At 52.8% G+C, this 21,655-nt stretch overlaps 1 protein-coding gene across 1 annotated transcript in view; it reads left to right on the top strand.

Moving 5' to 3' along the window:
• Window positions 1-626: 626 nt before the first annotated feature.
• The window catches only part of LOC125627802 (adhesion G protein-coupled receptor E3), a 38,609-nt gene continuing 17,580 nt past the window's right edge, over window positions 627-21,655 (top strand). The window contains exons 1-6 of the mRNA XM_075121784.1: window positions 627-747; window positions 16,627-16,734; window positions 17,494-17,631; window positions 18,398-18,553; window positions 20,234-20,389; window positions 21,289-21,444. Coding sequence (XP_074977885.1) covers window positions 627-747; window positions 16,627-16,734; window positions 17,494-17,631; window positions 18,398-18,553; window positions 20,234-20,389; window positions 21,289-21,444 — 835 coding nt within the window. The remainder of the gene's footprint in view (window positions 748-16,626; window positions 16,735-17,493; window positions 17,632-18,397; window positions 18,554-20,233; window positions 20,390-21,288; window positions 21,445-21,655) is intronic.

Here is a 21,655-nt window from a genome sequence, read left to right as displayed (position 1 = left end):
GAAAGCTTTTTCCTAATATCTAACCTAACTCTCCCTTGCTGCTAACTAAGGCAATTCCTTCTTGTCCTCCCCTTGGTGCACATGGGCACCAATTGATCACAGTCCTCTTTATAACAACCTCTTGCATATTTGCAGATTGTTATCATGTCCCCCCCTGTGCCATCTCTTCTCTGAACAAAACATGCCCAATTCTTTCAACCTTTCCTCACAGGTCATGTTTTCTAAACCTCTGATCATCAGGGCCACCTGGGGGGGGGCGTGGGTGGGCAAGTGGGGCAATTTGCCCCAGGCCCTCGGGCCCCGCAGAATACTATAGTATTGTAACTTTTTATCTGTTGCTCTCCTCTGGACTCTGTACAATTTGTCCTCATCCTTCCTGAAGCGCAGCACCCAGGTCTGGTCACGGTTCTCTCATGCCAAGTAGAGGAGAACAGTCACCTCCCATCTCTGACTCACCCCACTCCTGGTCAAGGTGATCCAGGTGCAGCGGGAGCCGGAGAGTGTTGCCATCACGGCCACGAACATGGCCCACCAGTCCCAGCAGGCGTCGAGCCTGGAGACCAAGGAGCCCTATGCTAGCCTCCAGGCCCTAACGCTGGGGGAGCCAGGGGGGCTTGGTGGTGGAGATGGCCTTCCCCGTCCACGCCACCGCGCCCCACGCTGCCCCCTTCCATGACGTCAAGAAGATCAGCATCATGGCCAAGCCCTGTGGGGACAAGACAGGCCCGGGCAGCGGAGCCTCGCCAGGTAGGGCCCAGCGCAGGCCTCGGGGGGTAGTGCCCCATGGCCTTCCTCCTCCATCAGGCTAGGGAGCTCCCTGCCCCCTGGTTAGTTCTGGGGTGGGGATAATTGAGGGACAGATCTAATTGGAGGGGAAAGGCCTCATGTCCGTGACCTCCATGACATAATTGTAGCCTTAACCATGAGAAAACTCCTACCCCAGAATATATTGGGCAGTGTCCTTTGCCTCAGTTTCTCCCCTAGCGGTGTGAAAGTCCAACAAATTCTCCTTTAACCTGCCTTTGCCCTTTCCCTCCCCTGCACCCCACTCACCAAATCTTCCACTTTTTAAAGGATCCCTTTTGGCCTCTCACTGCTTCTTGCACTTTGTTGTTTAGCCGTGGTGGCACTTTTTCGTTTCTCTTACTATGTTTTTTAATTTGGGGGCTGTGTTTAAAATGAGCCTCTATTAAAGTGTCTTTAAAAAGTTTCCATGCAACTTGTAGAGAGTTCACTTTCAGCACTGTACCTTTTAATGTCTCTTTGACTAACTTCCTCATTTTTGTGTAGTTCCCCTTTCTGAAATTAAACGCTCCAGTGCTGGGCTGCTGTGGCGTTCCCCCCCACCCAGGAATGGTAAATTTAATTATATTATGGTCACTATTACCAGCGGTTCTGCTATATTCACCCCTTGGACCAGATCCAGTGCTCCACTTAGGACTAAATCAAGAATTGCATCTCCTCTTGTGGCTCGCAGGACTAGCTGCTCCAAGAAACAGTCATTTAAGGTGTCCAGAAACTTTATCTCTGCATCCAGTCCTGAGGTGACATGTACCCAGCCAATCTGGGGCTAGTTGAAATCCCCTATTATTATTGAGGTTTTTATTGTTATAGCCTCTCTAATCTCCCTGAGCGTTTCACAGTCACTATCACCATCCTGGTCAGGTGGTCAGTAGTACCCCCCCACTGCTATATTATTATTTGAGCATGGAATTACTATCCATAGAGATTCCATCATACAGTTTGGTTCATTTAAGATTTGTACTTCATTTGACTCAATGCTTTCTACTGCCACTCCCCCAGCAGCGTGACCTGTTCTGTCCTTCCGATATATTTTGTACCCTGGTATTACTGTATCCCATTGATTATCCTCATTCCACCAACTTTCTGTGATGCCCATTATATCCATATCCTCATTTAATATGACACACTCTAGTTCACCTATCTTATTATTTAGACTTTTAGCATTGGTGTATAAGTACTTTAAAAACCTGTCACTTTTTAGCTGTCTGCCATTACATGATCTAATTGAATGGGACTCTTTTTCAATTGTCTGTTTCTCATCAGATCCTACCTGTATTTTAGCATCTTCCATCCTCACATGTTGGCTTTCCCTCAGCCCTTAGTTTAAAAAGTGCTCTATGACCTCTTTAATTTTAAGTGCCAGCTATCTGGTTCCATTTTGGTTTACATGGAGCCCATCCTTCCTGTAGACTCCCCCTTTCCCAAAAGGTTCCCCAGTTCCGAATAAATCTAACCCTCTCCTCCCTACACCATCATCTCATCCATGCATGGAGACCCTGCAGTTCTGCCTGTCTAACTGGCCATATGCATGGAACCATAACCCTAACCCTAGACTTCAATCTCTTACCCAGCAGCCTAAATTTTGCCTCCAGGATCTCTCTCCCATCCTTTCCTATGTCACTGGTACCTACATGTATCACGACCACCTGCTCCTCTCCAGCACCTCACATACGTCTGTCTAGATGTCTTGAGAGGTCTGCAACCTTCGCACCAGACAAGCAAGTCACCATGGGGATCTCCCAGTCATCGCAAACCCAGCTATCTATGTTTCTAATGATTGAATCCCCCCTTACCATTGCCTATCTCTTATCAATAACTGGAGTTCCCTCCCCTGGAGAGGTATCCTCAGTGTGAGAGGATACCATGGCATCCTCTGGAAGGAGGGTCCCAAATATGGGATTGTTTCCCTCTGCTCCACTTCGATGTTCTCCTTCCCTGAGCCTTTCATCCTCCTCAATAGCACAGAGGCTGTTGGACCGGAGGTGGGACCGTTCTGCCATGTCCCAGGAATCCTCCAGCAGCCTAAGGACCCCACTAAATGAATGCTTGCGTACAAACTGCTAAGATGCTTGCCAGACCCAAGTGACTATTTTCCCAAGACCAATGTAGACGTCTCATCCTTTTCCTTTGTTTCCATCCCCTAGCTGCTCAGGAGCCGGCTATAGCATTTATCCAGGTTTGAAACTGTTGGTAAATTTCAGGCTGAAATGTAATTTACCAGCTGAGGCCCCCATTCTCTGCTGTGCCCCTTCTGGGAAGGGGGCCCTTGGGGAATCTCATTGGCAGATACTACACCAGCCTTGTTGGGGGCTGGAGCAGCCCGGGGGCGGGGGGAGGACGGGGGGCTGATTTAAACCTCAATGGCTGATAATGGTCGCTACAGTCCATCCCTGCCCTGCCTCCTATGCTGGAGCTGGAGGAGAAGCTGGCTCAGGGGCTACCTACGCTGGCCCCACCCTACGGGGGCCTCCCCTCCCTCGGGGACATGCAGTCAGTGTCCGTACACAGGGAGCTGAGGGGCTCAGGGGCTCAGACCGGCAGGGCATATAGCAAATATCACGGTTCCTATTCCCTGTTCACTCTCACTGGCTGTAACAGCAACTGTGCCCAGAAACCTTATGGATGGAGGCCAGGCGTCCACAAACGTCACTGGGTGAGTGGAGGCCGGCTGCTCAAAACCTGATTGATGGGGGAAGTGGGTTCACCCAAGCCTGATTGTGGGGGTGGGACCATCTAAAATCTTCTCTGTTCAGGGCTGCTTTTCTGCCAGAGTGTCTCCTCCGGCAGAGAAGAACTCGTGCAGCTGCTGGATAAAGCATTCTCCATCAACAGCTCTTCTTCTCCCGCTCCCTCCCCTGCAACCTCCAGCGAAACATGAAAAAGACTTTGGAAACGAAACGCACAAAAGAAGGGAAATAAAAAGTTCAGCCAGCTACCAGCACATGCCCGCAACTTCTCCACTCCAGGCAGGCTGCACGGTTACCCTGACTGCTGCGCCACCCACTGCAAGCTTAGCGCTGGCCCCCCCCAGGAACGCCAGCCTTTCGCCAGCCACGTGCACTCAGCCCTTCGCCAAATGACTCTGCCAACAGAACCAGCTACGGCTCCAAACAGCCACAGCCACGAGAGCTGGGGGAGAACTGAGCTGGGGAGGGGAGCAGCGTTCAGGTCGCAGGGCGCAGTCTGTGGCGTGCGGGGACGTGTAACTCAGCCAGGGGTAAGCAGGGAGCCTCACTAGCTCTTGGTGTCTGGGATTTGCCTCCGTCCTTGGCTTGGTAGTCTGGTTCCAGCAGCCTCCGCCCTGAGTCTGAGCTCAGTTTCCTCAGGGTAGACGGAGGGTCGTTTCTGACGAGCGTCCTCATTTTTAATAAACGCCCCATTTCTAACCCCTGGGCTCATTCTGGGCACGACCCCACCCCAGAGCAGGTGGCAGTTCATAATATAAAGCTGGATCCTCAGCTGGTGTAAATGGGTGTGTGGACTCCTTTGGACCGAGGCCGATTTACACCAGTTGGGGATCTGGGAATATCTGTAGTTCTACACTGGTAACTTGTGTTTGTGAATCTAACCCTTAAGGGTGCCTAGGGATGTGTTGTTCTCAAGTTGACAGAGGAGGAAAGAAGGCAGGTGAACCATACCACACTGCTCAGCACAATCCAGACAGGACGGAGCTAGTCACCAGGAAACGTCTGAGAAAGGGGAAGTCACTGAGCAGAAACTTTATATGGGCAAAACCCACATGTGTGCAGTGTTTTTTCTCAGTGGAAGGTTGATCTATTTGGAGGAAGCATGTTTATGACACGGATTGGACCAGAACTGTTCCTCTAGGTGGGAGCCACAAGAAAAGGGAACCTGGTAAGATCCACACATGAGAGTGATCATAGGAGGAGGAGCTTGAGTGTATTTCCCTGCCTCTCTTCACCTTGAGCTCACAGACAACAGGATGGCAGGACTGGAGAGCCCCAAGTCCTGATGTTCTGTCTGCATCTCCAAGACGACAGCTGCAGACAAGAGCTATAATTACACCTGTGACTTGGACACCACCATCTCACGCATAAGGAGCCGCACTGTGATCTGGATAAAGATCTGTTCTTTTGTTTGTTTTTTGTTAAGAAGAGCTATGTCTCAGAAAATGACTTAAGCATTACAACTGCACCACCTTAGAAGACTACTTACAGCAGTAAGTGCAGGGAGAGCGATAGCTCAGTGATTTGAGCATTGGCCTGCTAAATCCAGCATTGTGAGTTCAATCCTTGAGGGGGCCATTTAGGGATCTGGGGCAAAAATTGAGGATTGGTCCTGCTTTGAGCAGGGGGTTGGATTTGGTGACCTCCTGAGGTCCCTTCTAACCCTGATATTCTATGATTCTAACCCCAGGACACTGACACCTCCAACCATTATGTTAGCAACCAACCACTCAGTATGGGCACCTCTTAAGTTTCACTGAATGCAGGATTTAAAAGGTTGTGACCAGATACTTCACACCAGTTAATTTTAATGAGGGGGATGGAACACTGGCCAGAACAGGGAAATAACAGATAAGTTAACAGATCAAGAATATTTAACTAAGTTAGATCTATGCAACTCGGCAGGGCCTGATGAAATTCACCCTAGAGTACTTAAGAAACTAGCTGAAGCAATCGCCGAACCATTAGCGATTATCTTCCAGAACTCATGGAGGATGGGTGAGGTTCATAACAAGGGCACACTTCAAAAAAAGGTAAAAAGGAGCTCTTAGAGAAGAATAGACCAGACAGCCTAACTTCAGTACTCAGAAAGATAGTGGAACAAATGATTGAACTACCAATTTATTAAAACCTAGAGGATAATAAGTGATAAGTAATAACCAACATGGATTTGTCCAGAACAAGTCATGCCAAACAAACATAATTGCCTTCTTTGATTGGGTACCCAGTCTAGTGGATGGGGGGAAGCGGTGGACGTGATGTATCCTGAATTTAGTAAGTCTTTTGACACAGTCCCACATGACATTAAGGAAATATGGACTAGATGAAAAATTACCAGAAGGAGGGTGCAAAGCTAGTTGGAAGTCCTTACTCACAGGGTAGGTATTGGGACTCACTGTCTCGGCAGCAACACTGCAGAAAAGAGTGCAAGGTTTCTGGTGGACCACTAATGGAATGTGAGTCTACAGTGTGATGCTCTTGAGAAAAGGCAAATGTCATTCTGGGATGTATTAACAGGAGTGGGGTGGGTCAGAGATGGGAGGTGACTGTTCTCCTCTACTCAGCATGGGAGAACCGTGTCCAGGTTTGGGTGCTACACTTCAAGAAGGATGAGGACAAATTGTAGAGTCCAGAGGAGAGCAACAGAAATGATCAGAGGTTTAGAAAAAATGACCTGTGAAGAAAGGTTGAAAGAATTGGGCATGTTTTGTTCAGAGAAGAGATGGCACAGGGGGGACATGATAACAATCTGCAAATATGCAAAAGGTTGTTATAAAGAGGACTGTGATCAATTGGTGCCCATGTGCACCAAGGGGAGGACAAGAAGGAATTGTCTTAGTTAGCAGCAAGGGAGATTTAGATTAGATATTAGGAAAAAACTTTCTAACTCTAAGGATGGTTCAGCACAGGAACAGGAGACCTAGGGAGGTTGTGGAATCCCTGTTATTGGGGGGTTTTAAGAATAGGTTGGACAAACACCTGCTCGGGATGTTCTAGGTGCACTTGGTCCTGCCTCAGTGCATGGGGGTGGATTGTTTGACCTCCTGAGGTCCCTTGCAACTCCACATTTCTGTGTGAAGATTTTGTGAAGTGATGCTAGGTCCTCTGCGCCGTGGTCAGTATCCCCCATAGGTACTCAGCAAGGTAAATGATTATGGGGCTGGGAGAAGTGACAAAGCCCTGGCTGGGATGATTTAACTGGGAATTGGTCCTGCTTCGAGCAGGGGGTTGGACTAGATGACCTTCAGGGGTCCCTTCCAACCCTGATATTCTATGATTCTATGATAAGTGGTAGGGCAGAAGGAAGGAGAGCAGGGCATGCTGAGAAGACAGTGCTCTCATGTATTCAGTACTGTCGGTTGATAAGATATAATGCAACAGGACATGAGTCCGACTTGGCTTCCTGTCTAAGTTCTTGAAGATAAGGAGGTTGCAAAGCTCAGAATCCTCAGAACTCGACCTGCCCTGACAGCATCTGAGCCACCATGGGACCCCGAGGTGACATGTATCCATTGGGTGAGTGGAACAAAGTCCATGGGCTGAACTCGGGTGGGGCTAGGAGAGTCCAGAGGGGCCCATGGGTCTGACTGCAGTGGGGCTGGAAGGTGACTGTTCCAGCTCGTGAGGACATAGTCGCCCTAGCTCTCATCTAGCTAGAAATAGAAGTGTTGCCATGGGGGCAGGAGGGGCTGGCCGGCCTGAGTGCATACCTGTGGTCTTGGATGGGATCGTAGTTGGGGCAGGGAGCCTCTCCTGTTGCTTGCCCAAGCGTGGCCACACTTCCATTTTCGGCATGCCAACTAGGTCAGAGGAAGCCCGGGTATGTCTCCTTGAGCTAGAATTTACACCTAGGTGTAACGCGCAATTTTCTCTGCTCTCTCCAATGCTCATGTTACACCAACTGAGACTCCATTCAGATTCACTGAAACACCCTTAGATTTACCTGGCCAGATTCCTGGGGCTGGCTGAGATGGACTCACCTGAGATGGGCTCACTATGAGACCAGAGCGTGGAGGGGTCCCAGATGGCTTTCCACCACTTTCACAGGTACTGAATCCCAGGGGATAACTGCGGATCAGTCTGGTCCCTGGAAGCAGAGCAGCCCAAAGCCTTCCCTGATTCATCCTCAACTCTCTGTAGTCCCAAGGAACCATTCCAGCAGCTGGCAATAGCCAGAGGGTAGGACTACATTGGCCATACCGCTCACCTCTGGGAATGCCCACTGTGCCCGGGGGTTGTAACATAGAGTCATTACACAAGGGGAATTTCCAGGTAGCTGGTTGAACCAGCTTTCTGTCGTGGCACAGAGCTGGGGTTCTGAAATATTACTAGAGGAATAATAGTTCTTAATGAAAGAATTGACTTCATTGGATTTACACCAGAATCACAGTGGGGTAAATAAGCAAAGTTTGGTCCATAGACCTGGGCCAGGAGACACCATCTCTCTCTCTCTCTCTCTCTCTCTCGCTCTTTCTCTGTTGCTTATTTCTGTGTATAACATTTTTAAAACACTTATTTTTTTATTTCTCTCAAGTATTTCTCCTCCTCATCCTGTTCCCCTCTCTACCACTAGGGAGCACTCAAGTGTCATTCGTTAAGTTCCAGGCTGGCAGAACATAAGGCTGAATGCGTTACTTAGGGAGGTGGTGGAATCTCCTTCCTTAGAAGTTTTTAAGGTCAGGCTTGACAAAGCCCTGGCTGGGATGATTTAATTGGGGATTGGTCCTGCTTTGAGCAGGGGGTTGGACTAGATGACCTCCTGAGGTCCCTTCCAACCCTGATATTCTATGATTCTATGATTCTATGTGCCGCGTTTGTGCCCATCATGAGAGTCCCACACAGAATGTGTCTCTGCCATGAAGCTGACACAGGCTTGGCAGCTCTCAAAGGGGTTATCAGCCCTGTAAGGAGGGGTGGGGTCATTGGATCTGGGTCCTTAGGACTAGCTGAAGTGTTTAGGTGGTGGTTAAATCTATTTCTGAAGTGTTCACCCATATATGCCAGGCTAATATATCACATGATCAATAGGTATGATTCACATTACATATATTAATATGGATAGTATGTGCTTAATGCATATAACATTCTCTTCTATATACACTTCCAGCAGTTACATGGCCTGGAATGGTGGCCTGTGTCTTTCTACAGTCTTGTTCACCTTTGCTAAGTATCCCATGATATCTCGCATTAGCCAGGAAACCTGTCAGGATCAGCACATATGTAGTAACAGGCAGGGAGTTACTCTCATTGGCATGTCCCAAAAATAAGGACAATATATACGGGACAAGCCTAGGAGGTGCGTCATGCTCTTGGTACCTGGAATTCCCGAGTCCAGAACAAAGAGCCAAGGGGTACCGAATGGTACCAGAAAAACAAGGTAGAAAGATGGTAGGTTGAGACTAGCCTCAGAGGAGGCATACAGTACCTCTTTCCTTGTAAACAGGTTGAGTATAAAAGGGACAGCTTTAGGGGTGTGACTTTGGACACAAGCCTTTGTAAGGTGAATTCAACACTGGTGCAGGAGATGGGTTCCCGGAAACTGGAGTTGTATTGAACCTCTGTTCCGGTGATATGATATTACTAAGGCTATGTTTTAGTCACAGGTATTTTTAGTAAAAGTCATGGACAGGTCACGGGCAGCCTGTGGCCCGTCCATGACTTATATATATACCCCCAACTAAAACTTGGGCCGGGGGTCTGTGGGTGCTCTTCGGTGGTGGCCTGGGGGCACCATGGGTGCTGGAGGGACGTGGCCCGGGGCGAACCAGGGGTCCGGGGGGGGGCAGCCCGGGAGGCTGTTGTAGGTTCTGGTGGGGAGGGAGGGAGATGGTAGCACATGGTCCAGGACCCCTGCTGAGGCTGGGCAGAGGGAGGGTTGGCGGGGCTAGCCGGAGCTGTCCCTTCAGCTCCTAGGGGGAGGGAAGGCTGGGGGACTCCACATGCTGCCTGTCCCATGAGCACCGGCTCCACAGCTCCCGTTGGCTGGCAACTGCAGCCAATGGGAGCTGCGGGGTCAGTGCATGCAGGCAGAGGCAGTGCACAGAGTCCCCTGGCCCCTCTGCCTAGGAGCTGCAGGGACATGCTGGCCGCTTCCGTGAAGCCCCCGCCCCAAGGTAAGCACCGCCCTGCACACCAACCCCCTGCCCCAACCCTGAGCCCACTCCCACACCCAAACTACTACTGCTGCTGCTGGGGAATTGGCAGTGTGCGGTGGCCCAAGACTGCCCTAGCCACTGCAGAAATCATGAGTCATGGAGGTCACGGAAAGTTACAGAATCCGTGACTTCTGTGACCTCTGTGACAGTCACCCAGCCTCAGCTATTACAGACTTTTAGGAATAAAACTGACCTATATTGGTTATTTGGTCTCTTGGGCATACTGCATAATGAACCAAAGTGTGGTTGAAGAATTGATCATACGGTTTACCAACAGAAGGGAAAATCCAGTCTAACGAGAGGTGTAGAGCTTTCTGCGCCAGGGGTACAGCGCCATGGTGCCCGGGTAGACACCCTGGCCGATTACAGCCCTGCGATTGGCCTCCGGGAGGTGTCCCACAGTGCCTGTTCTCACCTCTCTGGTCATCGGTTTGAACTCTACTGCCCTGGCCTCAGGTGACCAACCGTCATCCTCATCCCATAAATTCCTTGGGAATTTTGAAAGTCCCCTTCCTGTTTGCTCGGTGACGCTTGCAGTGGTCTCAGTGCATCTTTCCAAGTGGCCAGGCCTGCTCCACGCACCAGACAATCCCCCGCTTGGAGCAATGCCGAGCTGAGGGACCTCATCAGCATTTGAGGAGAGGAGGCTTTGCAGGCCAAGCTGCGCTCCAGCCGCTGGAATTATGACACCTACGGGCAGATTACATGATGCATGACAGACAGGGGCCATGACCGGGACCCATTGCAGTGCAGGGTCAAAGTGAAGGAGCTGTGGAACGCCTACCACAAGACGCAGGAGGCAAACCGCTGCTCCAGTGCTGCGCCCACGAGCTGCTGGTTGTACAAAGGGCTGGACGTGATACTCGGCGGCGACCCCCTTTCAGGTAGTTGAAAGCAGCTATCAAATCCCCCCTCAGTTTTCTCTTCTGCAGACTAAACAATCCCAGTTCCCTCAGCCTCTCCTCATAACTCATGTGTTCCAGTCCTCTAATCATTTTTGTTGCACTCCGCTGGACGTTTTCCAATTTTTCCACACCCTTCTTGTAGTGTGGGGCCCAAAACTGGACACAGTACTCCAGGTGAGGCCTCACCAATGTCGAATAGAGGGGGACGATCACGTCCCTCGATCTGCTGGCAATGCCCCTACTTATACATCCCAAAATGCCATTGGCCTTCTTGGCAACAAGGGCACACTGCTGACTCATATCCAACTTCTCATCCACTGTAACCCCTAGGTCCTTTTCTGCAGAACTGCTGCCGAGCCATTCGGTCCCTAATCTGTAGTGGTGCAGGGATTCTTCCCTCCTACGTGCAGGACTCTGCACTTGTCCTTGTTGAACCTCATCAAATTTCTTTTGGCCCAATCCTCCAATTTGTCTAGGTCGCTCCATATCCTATCCCTACCCTCCAACATAGCTACCTCTCCCCCCAGCTTAGTGTCATCTGCAAACTTGCTGAGGGTGCAATCCACGCAATCCCCCAGATCATTAATGAAGATATTAAATAAAACCAGCCCCCAGGAGCGACACCTGGGGCACTCCGCTTGATACCAGCTGCCAACTAGACATCACTACCCGTTGATCACTACCCGTTGAGCCCGACAATCTAGCCAGCTTTCTATCCACCTTATAGTCCATTCATCCAATCCATACTACTTTAACTTGCTGGCAAGAATACTGTGGGACACAGTATCAAAAGCAAAGGAGTACTTGTGGCACCTTAGAGACTAACCAATTTATTTGAGCATGAGCTTTCGTGAGCTACAGCTCACTTCATCAGATGTTTACCGTGGAAACTGCAGCAAACATCTGATGAAGTGAGCTGTAGCTCACGAAAGCTCATGCTCAAATAAATTGGTTAGTCTCTAAGGTGCCACAAGTACTCCTTTTCTTTTTGCGAATACAGACTAACACGGCTGTTCCTCTGAAAGTATCAAAAGCTTTGCTAAAGTCAAAGAATAATATATCCACTGCTTTCCCCTCATCCACAGAGCCATTTATCTCATCATAGAAGGCAATCAGGTTGGTCAGGCATGACTTGCCCTTGGTGAATCCATATTGACTCTTCCTGATCACCTTCCTCTCCTCCAAGTGCTTTTAAATGGATTCCTTGAGGACCTGCTCCATGATTTTGTTAGGGACTGAGGTGAGGCTGATCGGTCTGTATTTCCCTGGGTTCTCTTTCTTCCCTTTTTTAAAGATGGGCACTACATTAGCCTTTTTCCAATCATCTGGGACCTCCCCTGATCACCATGATTTTTCAAAGATAATGGCCAATGACTGCAATCACATCAGCCAACTCCCTCAGCACCCTTAGATGCATTAGATCTGGATCCATGGACTTGTGCATGTCCAGCTTTTCTAAATAGTCCTTCACTGTTCTTTCACCACTGAGGGCTGCTCACCTCCTCCCCATACTGTGCTGTCCAGTGCAGCAGTCTGGGAGTTGACCTTCTGTGAAGACCGAGGCAAAAAAAGCATTGAGTACTTCAGCTTTTTCCACATCATCTGTCACTAGGTTGCCTCCCCCATTCAGTAAGGGTCCCACATTTTCCCTGACCTTCTTCTTGTTGCTAGCATACCTGTAGAAACCCTTCTTATTACCCTTCACATGCCTTGCTAGCTGCAACTCCAATTGTGCCTTGGCCTTCCTGATTATACCCCTGCATGATCCAGCAATATTTTTATACTCCTCTCTAGTCATCTGTCCAAATTTCCACTTCTTGTAAGCTTCCTTCTTGAGGTAAACTCCCCGAAGATTTCATTGTTAAGCCAAGCTGGTCGCCTGCCATATTTGCTATTCTTTCTGCACATCGGGATGGTTTGCTCCTGCACCCTCAATAAGGCTTCTTTAAAATACAACCAGCTCTCCTGAACTCCTTTCCCCCTCATAGTAGCCTCCCAAGGGATCCTGCCCATCAGTTCCCTAAGGGAGTCCAAGTCTGCTTTTCTGAAGACCAGGGTCTGTATTTTGATACTGTCCTTTCTTCCTTTTGTCAGGATCCTGACCTCAACCATCTCATGGTCACTGCTGCCTAGGTTGCCACCCACTTCTACTTCCCCTACCAATTCTTCCCTGTTTGTAAGCAGCAGGTCAAGAGGAGCACAGCCCCCAGTTGGCTCCTCCAGCACTTGTACCAGGAAGTTGTCTCCAACACTTTCCAAAAACTTCCTGGATTGTCTGTGCACTGCTTATTGCTCTCCCAGCAGATGTCAGGGGGATTGAAGGCCCCCATTAGAACCAGGGCCTGTGATCTGGAAACTTCCGTTAGTTTTCCAAAGAAAGCCTCGTCCACCTCATCCCCCTGGTCCTGTGGTGCATAGCACACGCCCACCACGACATCACCCTTGTTGCTCTTGCCTCTAAACTTAACCCAAAGACTCTCAACTGGATTTTCTCCAGTTTCATACTGGAGCTCAGAGCAATCATACCGCTCTCTTACATACAGCGCAACACCTCCACCTTTCCTCCCACACCTGTCCTTCCTGAACAGTTTATACCCATCCATGACAGTGCTCCAGTCATGTGAACTGCCCCACCAAGTTTCTGTTATTCCAGTCACATCATAGTTCCTTGATTGTGCCAGGACTTCCAATTCTTCCTGCTTACTTCCCAGGCTTCTTGCATTCGTGTACATGCACCTAAGATAACTAGCCAATTGCCCTACTTTCTCAGTAAGAATCAGGAGGCTTCCCATCTTGTACCCTCCTCCTTGTGTTTCCTCCCGGTATCCCACTTCCCCACTTACCTCTGGGCTTAGGTCACCATCCCCCGGCGAACGTAGTTTAAAGCCCTCCTCACTAGGTTAGCAAGCCTGCCTGCGAAGATTCTCTTCCCTCTCTTCGTTAGGTGGATCCCATCTCTTCCTAGCAATCCTTCTTCCGAGAACAACATCCCATGATCGAAGAATCCAAAGTCTTCTTTCCGACACCACCTGCGTAACCACACATTCACCTCCACAATTCGACAGTCCCTACCTGGGCCTTTTCCTTCAACAGGGAGGATGGATTTGTCATAAATATAAAGGGAAGGGTAATCACCTTTCTGAATACAGTGCTATAAAATCCCTCCTGGCCAGAGGCAAGGTCCTTTTACCTGTAAAGGGTTAAGAAGCTCAGGTTACCTGGCTGGCACCTGACCCAAATTGACCAATGAGGGGACAAGATATTTTCAAATCTGGAGTGGGGGGAAAAGGCTTTTGTCTGTCTGTGTGATACCTTTGCTGGGAACACATCAAGGATGCAAGCCCTCCAACTCCTGTAAAGTTAGTAAGTAATCTAGCTAGGAAATGCATTAGGTTTTCTTTGTTTTGGCTTGTGAAATTCGCTGTGCTGGAGGAAATGTGTATGCCTGTTTTTGTGTCTTTTTGTAACTTAAGGTTTTGTCTAGAGGGATTCTCTATGTTTTGAATCTGGCTGCCTGTAAGATTTTCTTCCATTCTGATCTTACGGAGTTGTTCTCTTATCTTTTTTTGTTCTTCTAATAAAGTTCTGTTTTTTAAGAATCTGATTGGGCTTTTTGGGTCTTAAAATTCCAAGGCTGGTTTGTGCTCATCTTGTTTATTCTCAAGCCTCCCCAGGAAAGGGGGTGTAAGGGCTTGGGGGGATATTTTGGGGAAATAGGAACTCCAAGTGGTCCTTTCCCTGTTCTTTGTCTAAATCACTTGGTGGTGGCAGCGTACTGTTCAAGAACAAGGTGAAATTTTTGTTTGAGAAAACTTGAGAAAGTTTTTAACCTGAGCTGGTAAATATAAGCTTAGGGGGGTTTCGTGTGGGTCCCCACATCTGTACCCTAGAGTTCAGAGTGGGGAGGGAACCCTGACAGGGAGAGAACATGACTTGTGCCTCAAACTCCTTTATCCTTCTTCCCCGACCATCACCACCCATCTCCTCTTTTTGGGAGTGGTGGTCATGGAACCCCCATCCCTAGGGCAATGCATCCCATGCCTTCCGGCCGACGGGGTCTCCTTCTGATCCCTTCCCTCAGAGGGCTCTTCCAAATCCTTCTCCACAGTAGTACCTGTGCAGAGAGCCTGAAAACAGTTACGCACCTCTATGTGCACTGGGGGTACATAGGTTCTCTTCTTTCTTCTTCTGGAGGTCATATTCTTTCCCGTTCTGCACTGCACTCTCTCGTGCGTCCAGCACCAAACACTGACTTCTATCCGGAAAATCTTCGTGTTCTCTGATGCAACGCAGGATTGATAATTGGTTCTCTAGTCCTTTAAGCTTCTCTTCCAATATGCAGACCAGCTTGTACTTCATACAGACGAAGTTGCTTCTGTCCTCTGGGAAAAGACAAACATGGCACATTCTGAGCAGGTCACAACAGCTGATCGCTCACTATCCATGTCTTCCTTATTAGAGGCTCCTCAGATGTTGTATGTACTGCTCAGAGGAGCCTGAAAGGCAAAAACACTCTGTGCGAACTCCCAGGCGAACTCCCTCTGGTTGCCTGTCCTCGGTTCGCTGCTCACACAGGTCGCTGCTGGCTGCCTTTTTATAAGGCTGCTGGCTCGAACCAGGTGGCCTGGCTCAAAGCCTTCCCTCCAATCAACGACTCAAGGCCCACCTGGAACAAAGTACACCCAATTCACACTTTTCAATCAAACACCCACACGGTCAAACAGTCACACTATTCAAAGAAACAAGCACACGGTCAAACAAATGGTCACAGCAGACAGACACTCGAATATTCACCCCACCAGCTCACAACACAGTCCCCCTAATGCAGTACTCACCTTAGCTCCTCTCGGAGGGTTCCCAGGCAAACTCCCTCTGTTTGCCTGTCCTCTGTTCGGTGGTTCTTCCATCAGTGAGTGGTTAATGACTAAGAGCAACAGGCTATAAATAAACACCAGCACGAGGGGGTGGTTCTGGGGCGATACCTGAATGAAAAACAGATCAAAAGCAGCCTGTGTTGTCTTTTCGCCCCATCGCCCCTCAGTGCTTCCCTTTCCAAGTGGGTTTGTCCATTGCGTGGATGCACTGGGTGACCTTGGGTAAGTCATTACCCCTTGCCGTGCCTCAGTTTCCCCGTCTGTAAAGTGGAGAGAATGCTCTTCCCTTTGCCTATTGCCATGAGCCTTTTGGGTCACAGACTGGCTCACTGTATGTCTGTGCAGCACCGAGTGTGACGTGGCCCTGATCTCGGTCAGCTCTGTGCAGCACCTGACACAATGGGGCCCTGATTTTGGTGGGCTCTGGGCGCCTCCTGGCACAATGGGCAGGGCCAGATTTCCGATTAGGCACAGGAGGCACAGGCCTAGGGGCGCCGGCATTCTATGGGGTGCCTAAAAATTCAAAGTTTTTTGCTCCCAGGTCCCAGCAGGGGGCAGGGCTGGCTGAGGGGGAGACAGCCCCACGGAGCCCTGCTGCTGGAGCGCTCCTCGCTCCGCCCGGCAGACAGCGTCACCTCCCGGAGGGGCCAGTGAGTGTGGGCCGGGGGGCAGGGCTTGGGAGAGTGGGTCTCTGGGGGAGTTCATGGGGCAGCTCTGGGCAGAGGGGGTGGGGGGGCGCTGGGCAGTGGGCAAGGGGGTGCTGGGAGGCAGGGCACCTAAAAGTTAAAAGTGGTGGGGTTCCCCCGCCACCCGTGGCAGTTAAGAGCTTCCCGGCAGCAGGGGTACCCTGCCGCTCCTGGCCGCCTCCAGGCAGTGGGGCCCCCGGAGCTCCAAGCCTGGGGGGGCGGGGAACACCACTGAGACCCTACACCTAGGGGTGCCCTAAGTATAAATCCAGCCCTGACAATGGGGGCTCCTGGTCTTTGTTGCTAATACACACAATAAAAGACCCAGTTGCCCTGGCCCAAAGTCCAGTTCCCAACTGGAACCAGTTAAAAATATTAACAGGGATCCCAGCTGGGGCTGATTTCCCAGAGCACCAGGTGTCTGCATTTTTAAGTCCACCATCGTCAGGGCACCGACTGGCCCTTGGCCCAGGATTGGCAGGACTGGGGCGGCTGGGGGGGCGGGTGCAGCTGAGTGGTGGTTATCATCTGCCCACGGTGCCTTACCCTGTCTCTTTGCCTTCCAGGGCTCTGCATCGCCCTGTGCCTGTGGGGCACCGTGGCCCAGAATAATGGCGTACAAGGTAAGGCCGACTCCTCCTGGCTAACCTTCCCGAGCGCTCCCGGCTGCCCGGGGTCTCTGGCCTCCACCCTCTCCGGTCCCTTCCCTGTGGAAGGAGAGCAGAGTCAGGGGTCTGGTGAGCCAGGAGCAGCCCCTTGGCGTGGGCGTCTTCGGGTGGGATTATAGAGCACGGTGGGTACGTGCAGGGGAGAGGAGAAGGGGCCCTGTGTAGCCCTCACCTTCCCATCCCAGCCCCGTGGCCAGCAGAGAATAGACACTGGGGCCCAGGGCTCCACACTGGGGGCTGGAGTGAGGGGCAGATCCCCACTGCAGCCAAGGCCGATTTGGTTCGGAGGAATGTTTGGTTTTACTCGGGAAAAAATGCATGGGGGGGGAGGAGATGAAATAATTTTCAAAACGAAAAATTCCCGTTTTCCGGTTCGAAGCGAGGTTTGGGTTTGAAATTGACGCTAATCAGAGTAACGACGACAGCAACAAAAAGGAGACAAATTGGGTGAAATTGAAAACGTTTCACTTGAACCGACGCCCGGCTCCGGCGACTCTGCCTGTCTGTGCCAGGGGCACCCCCGGGGAGCCAAGGCCTCCTGTGCAGCTGAGGGCAGCTTGTTGCCAGGCGGTGGATGGCGTCGGAGCTGTTTGCCAGGCGCCCAGGGATGAAAATCAGCAAATGGGGCGTGTGAAAGGAGTCGATCCCACTGTGGGGGGGGCAGGGGGCTGCTCTGCACTGGCTGACCCTGCCCAGCTGTTCCCGCCCCTGCAGGTACCACTGAGGACTGCAACAACCATGTGCTCTGCCCGTCAAACGCCAAGTGTGTAAACAACACCCACTGCACCTGCCTGGATGGGTACTGGCCAGGAAAGAATCGCTTCTTCACCGACGTAACGGAGATCTGTGACGGTAACGGGGCTCCCACGTTGTCCTGCGGGGCTGGGACAGAGCAGGGCATTAAGAGCAACTAACTCCACGGCCTGTGGGGGGTGCTCAGCCGGGGAAAGAGTGGGGGCGGCAGCACGGGTGAGGGCCGCCCTCCTGGGGATCGAACCGGGGGCCTCCAGAGTCAGCAGCAATCTTGGGTTCTGTGAATTGGGCACAGGGTGGGGGGCCCATCACACTGACCCGTCTGAAATCCCAGCCTCGGCCCTAATCAGCCCCTGGGTGTCCAGGGGCACAAGGGCCCCACAGATCCCTGTCCAGAGAAGCAGGACGGGGCAGCCCCGACTATACTTCCCCCCTGCCCTTGCCACCCGCCACACAGGGATCCAAGGAGGGAGGGGGCAGAGGAGAGGCAGCTTATCATCCCCCCCACAACATACAGGGAGCCTGGAGCCCCAGGGGGACGTCTCCCCACCCTCCCCTCACATGGGGGATCTGGGTGTTTGTGGGGCCGAACGCCCCCGTACCTGGGACTGGAGGTTTGGGGGGGGGGATCTGGGTGTTTGTGGGGCCGAACGCCCCCGTACCTGGGACTGGAGGCTCGGGGGGGTTATTTCCGACATTCCAGCTGCAGAAATGGGTAACTGAGAATCACGGCCTTAATCACGAACCGCTCAGGGCCCCGGGAGCCTGGGTCCCATTACCCAGCTTAGTGCAGGGGGTTCGGAGGTGTGATACAGGGAACGTCTCCCTGCCAGGACTGTACAGAGCGTCCCCTCTTGCATTACAGATATTAACGAGTGTCTGGAGCCGATCCCGGCAGACTGTGGAGGCAACACCTACTGCTACAACACGGCTGGGTCTTACTTCTGCACCTGCGCCAATGGCTACGAAACCAGCTCTGGGAAAACCAACTTCACACACGCGAGTGAGAACACCTGCCAGGGTGAGCTCTCCCCTGGCCCCCACCTGCTGAGACCCCCCCTCACACACACAAATGCTCGTTCCAGGCCTGGTGCTGCACCGGGGCTGCTGCTGGCTTTGGCAGTGGCCCGAGGCCGTCCGCGAGGCTGTGAAGAGACGTGGCCCTCACCTGTTCCCGCAGAGCATGGGGCCGGGCTCACCCCTGTGCCCAGCACTTGGACAGGGAATAAACCCTCGGGGTTAGAAACAGACCCACGGAGCAAACTCCTCGTGCTGCAGAGATGCGCTGGGGAGAGGGGAGGGGACCCTCCTGGCTCCGGCACGCAGCATCTGAGCGGCTAGTGTCCCCCCAAGCCTCGGAAGTGGCCCCGGGAACAGCTCTGGGAATTGGGCTAAAGCTTTCTTGAATTCGCCCCCAGCCCCCTATTGCTTGAGCTTCCGCTGGGGGCAGGCAGCCATGCTCTCCTCTGGCCTCTAGGGGGTGCAGCTGCTAGTTCGAGGGACCCCAAGTTCCCTGCGTGGGCAGCGCTGTGAGGGGGCATGTGCTGTGACTGGCATTGCCAGCCCAGCCCCGGTCTTCCCTGAGACACCCTGGCTTCCAGCGGCATGGCTCGGGGACACATGGGCTGGCCAGCTCCGCGTCGCTCCCCTAGGGCTGGGAGTTTGCCCAGGGCACAGACCGAGAGGTCTTTCTGGGCTCGCAGTCCAGTGGATTCGGAGACCCCTTTGCACTGGCGAAGCTGGTGCGTGCACCAATGCAAGTCCCGTGGCAGGGGATACCCACATGCTGGTGTCCCACCAGGGGACGCTGGAACTTCCAGCTGCTAAATCGCTTTGTGCTGGTCCCTGCCTGTGCTCCCTGAGCCCCCGAGTCAGCAAAGCACGTGCTTAGCTCCATCCCTGCACAGCTACGCACTTAATTCGGCTCCAGTGGGTCTTAAGTGCACGGCTGAGCTCGTGACGACAATCCCAGGCATTAAAAGAAAATCAGATTAGCTTAGAAAATCACGAGCTTTAGAAAGACCAGTGAGCAAGGGGGCGGCCTGTGGATTAAATTGAATTGAAAAAGGGGGAAATTCAAAGCAGATACAAGGAAATACTCCTCCTCCACCCGGGCAGCATTAGCCTCTGGAACTCACTGCTACCGGGGCATGGAGGCTGTGAATATGTTGGGTTTTAAAGAGGGACTGGCTGTTTCTATGGGGAACGACAATGCCTGGAGCTGTGCTAATTAGAAACAAAGCATCACATCCTCTCCCTGGCAGCCTGCAGCTTAACACAGGGTTATTCTTAGAATCCAGAACCCTAGCACACGAGGACCCCAAACAGAGAGAGACAAAGCAGGCTGCTCCTAAAGGCAAACAGGCACAACTAACCCCACTATGCTCTAGGCTGGCTCTTTGGCAGACACACTGCTGGAAACCCCAGATCACCTGCTTGTCACCCGAGCCCCCGAGCATGCAAGAAGCTCCGGGAAAGCCCCTTGCAGATGTAAAGTGAGAGCTTGTGATGCTAACACAGTTTTCAATACACCAGATTCTCGAGGGGCCGTTCCGCTGCCGGAGCAGCCTAGTGCGGCCGGAGCGTAGCTGAGAATCAGGGGCCCGGTCGCCTGGGTCCCATCACCCAGCTCCGTACAGGTGGATGATACAGGAGTGTCTCCCTGCCAGGACTGTTCAGAGCATCCCCTCTTGTGCTGCAGATATCGACGAGTGTCGGGGCCCGAGCCCGGCAGACTGCGGACCCCACGCAAACTGCACCAACGTGCCTGGGAGTTACTCCTGCAGCTGCATCGATGGCTACGAGCCCAGCTCTGGGAAAGCCAACTTCACACACGCGAGGGAGAACACCTGCCAAGGTGAGCTCTCCCCTGGCCCCCAGCTGCTGAGACACCCCCTCCCCCCGCACACACAAATGCGTTGCAGGCCTGGTGCCGCACCGGGGCTGATGCCGGCTTTGGCAGTGGCCCGAGGCCGTCCGCGAGGCTGTGATGACACGTGACCCTCGCCTGCTCCTGCAGAGCATGGGGCCGGGCTCACCCCTGTGCCCGGTGCTTGGATGGGGACTAAACAGAGCCACAGAGCAAATTCCTTGTGCTGCGGTGATGTGCTGGGGAGAGGGGAGGGGACCCTCGCTGGCCCCCGCACGCAGCATCTGGGCTGCTCGTGTCCCCCTGAGCTGGGAAGGGGCCTCGTGTAGTGCGCTCTGCCTTCTATGGGCCCTGGTGAGGAGAGAATAGTCACAGCCCAGTGTGCCCCAGCCACGCCCCCGATCCTCCCCCATGGGTCCTAGGGGGCAGAGAATAGCCACAGCCCAGTGTGCCCCAGCCACGCCCCCGATCCTCCCCCTTGGGTCCTGGGGGGCAGGGAATAGCCACAGCCCAGTGTGCCCCAGTCACCCCCCCGATCCTCCCCCATGGGTCCTGGGGGGCAGGCAATAGCTGCAGTGCTGGGCACCCCGGCCTCAGCGCCTACATCAGGGGCTAGGAGCAAGGTGGGTGCAGGACCCCGACCGCAGCTCCACACCAGCTGGGGTGGCCCCTTTTGCAGGGTGGGGGCTTCTCGAGTGGCCATTCCGCTGCCAGAGCAGCCCAGTGCCGCCGGAGCGTAGCTGGGAATCAGGCCTGTGATTGTTAAGCTCCCAGGGGCCCAGTCGCCTGGGTCCCGTCACCCAGCTCGGTGCGGAGGGTTGGGGGGGGGTGATACGGGGAACGTCTCCCTGCCAGGACCGTACAGAGCGTCCCCTCTTGTGCTGCAGTTATTGACGAGTGTCGGGGCCCGAGCCCGGCAGACTGCGGACCCCACGCAAACTGCACCAACGTGTCTGGGAATTACTCCTGCAGCTGCACCGATGGCTACGAGCCCAGCTCTGGGAAAGCCCAGTTCACGGACGCGAGGGAGAACACCTGCCAGGGTGAGCTCTCCCCTGGCCCCCACCGCACCCTGTTCAGTCCCCCTGCACCCCCCCACACACACCCCTGCGCTCATTCCAGGCCTGGTGCTGCACCAGAGGCGGCTGCTGCAAAGGCACCCGATCCACTCACCGGGGCTGTGATCAGCCGTGACCCTCAACTCCTGGGGGCCAGGATCTCCCCTGCCTCGGTCTTTGGATTGGGAATAAACCC

Source organism: Caretta caretta, chromosome 20 (assembly GCF_965140235.1).
Source record: "Caretta caretta isolate rCarCar2 chromosome 20, rCarCar1.hap1, whole genome shotgun sequence".
NCBI classification, from domain to species: Eukaryota; Metazoa; Chordata; order Testudines; family Cheloniidae; genus Caretta; species Caretta caretta.
The sequence above is the reverse complement of the archived record's forward strand: the minus strand, read 5'-3'. Positions and strand labels throughout refer to the sequence as shown.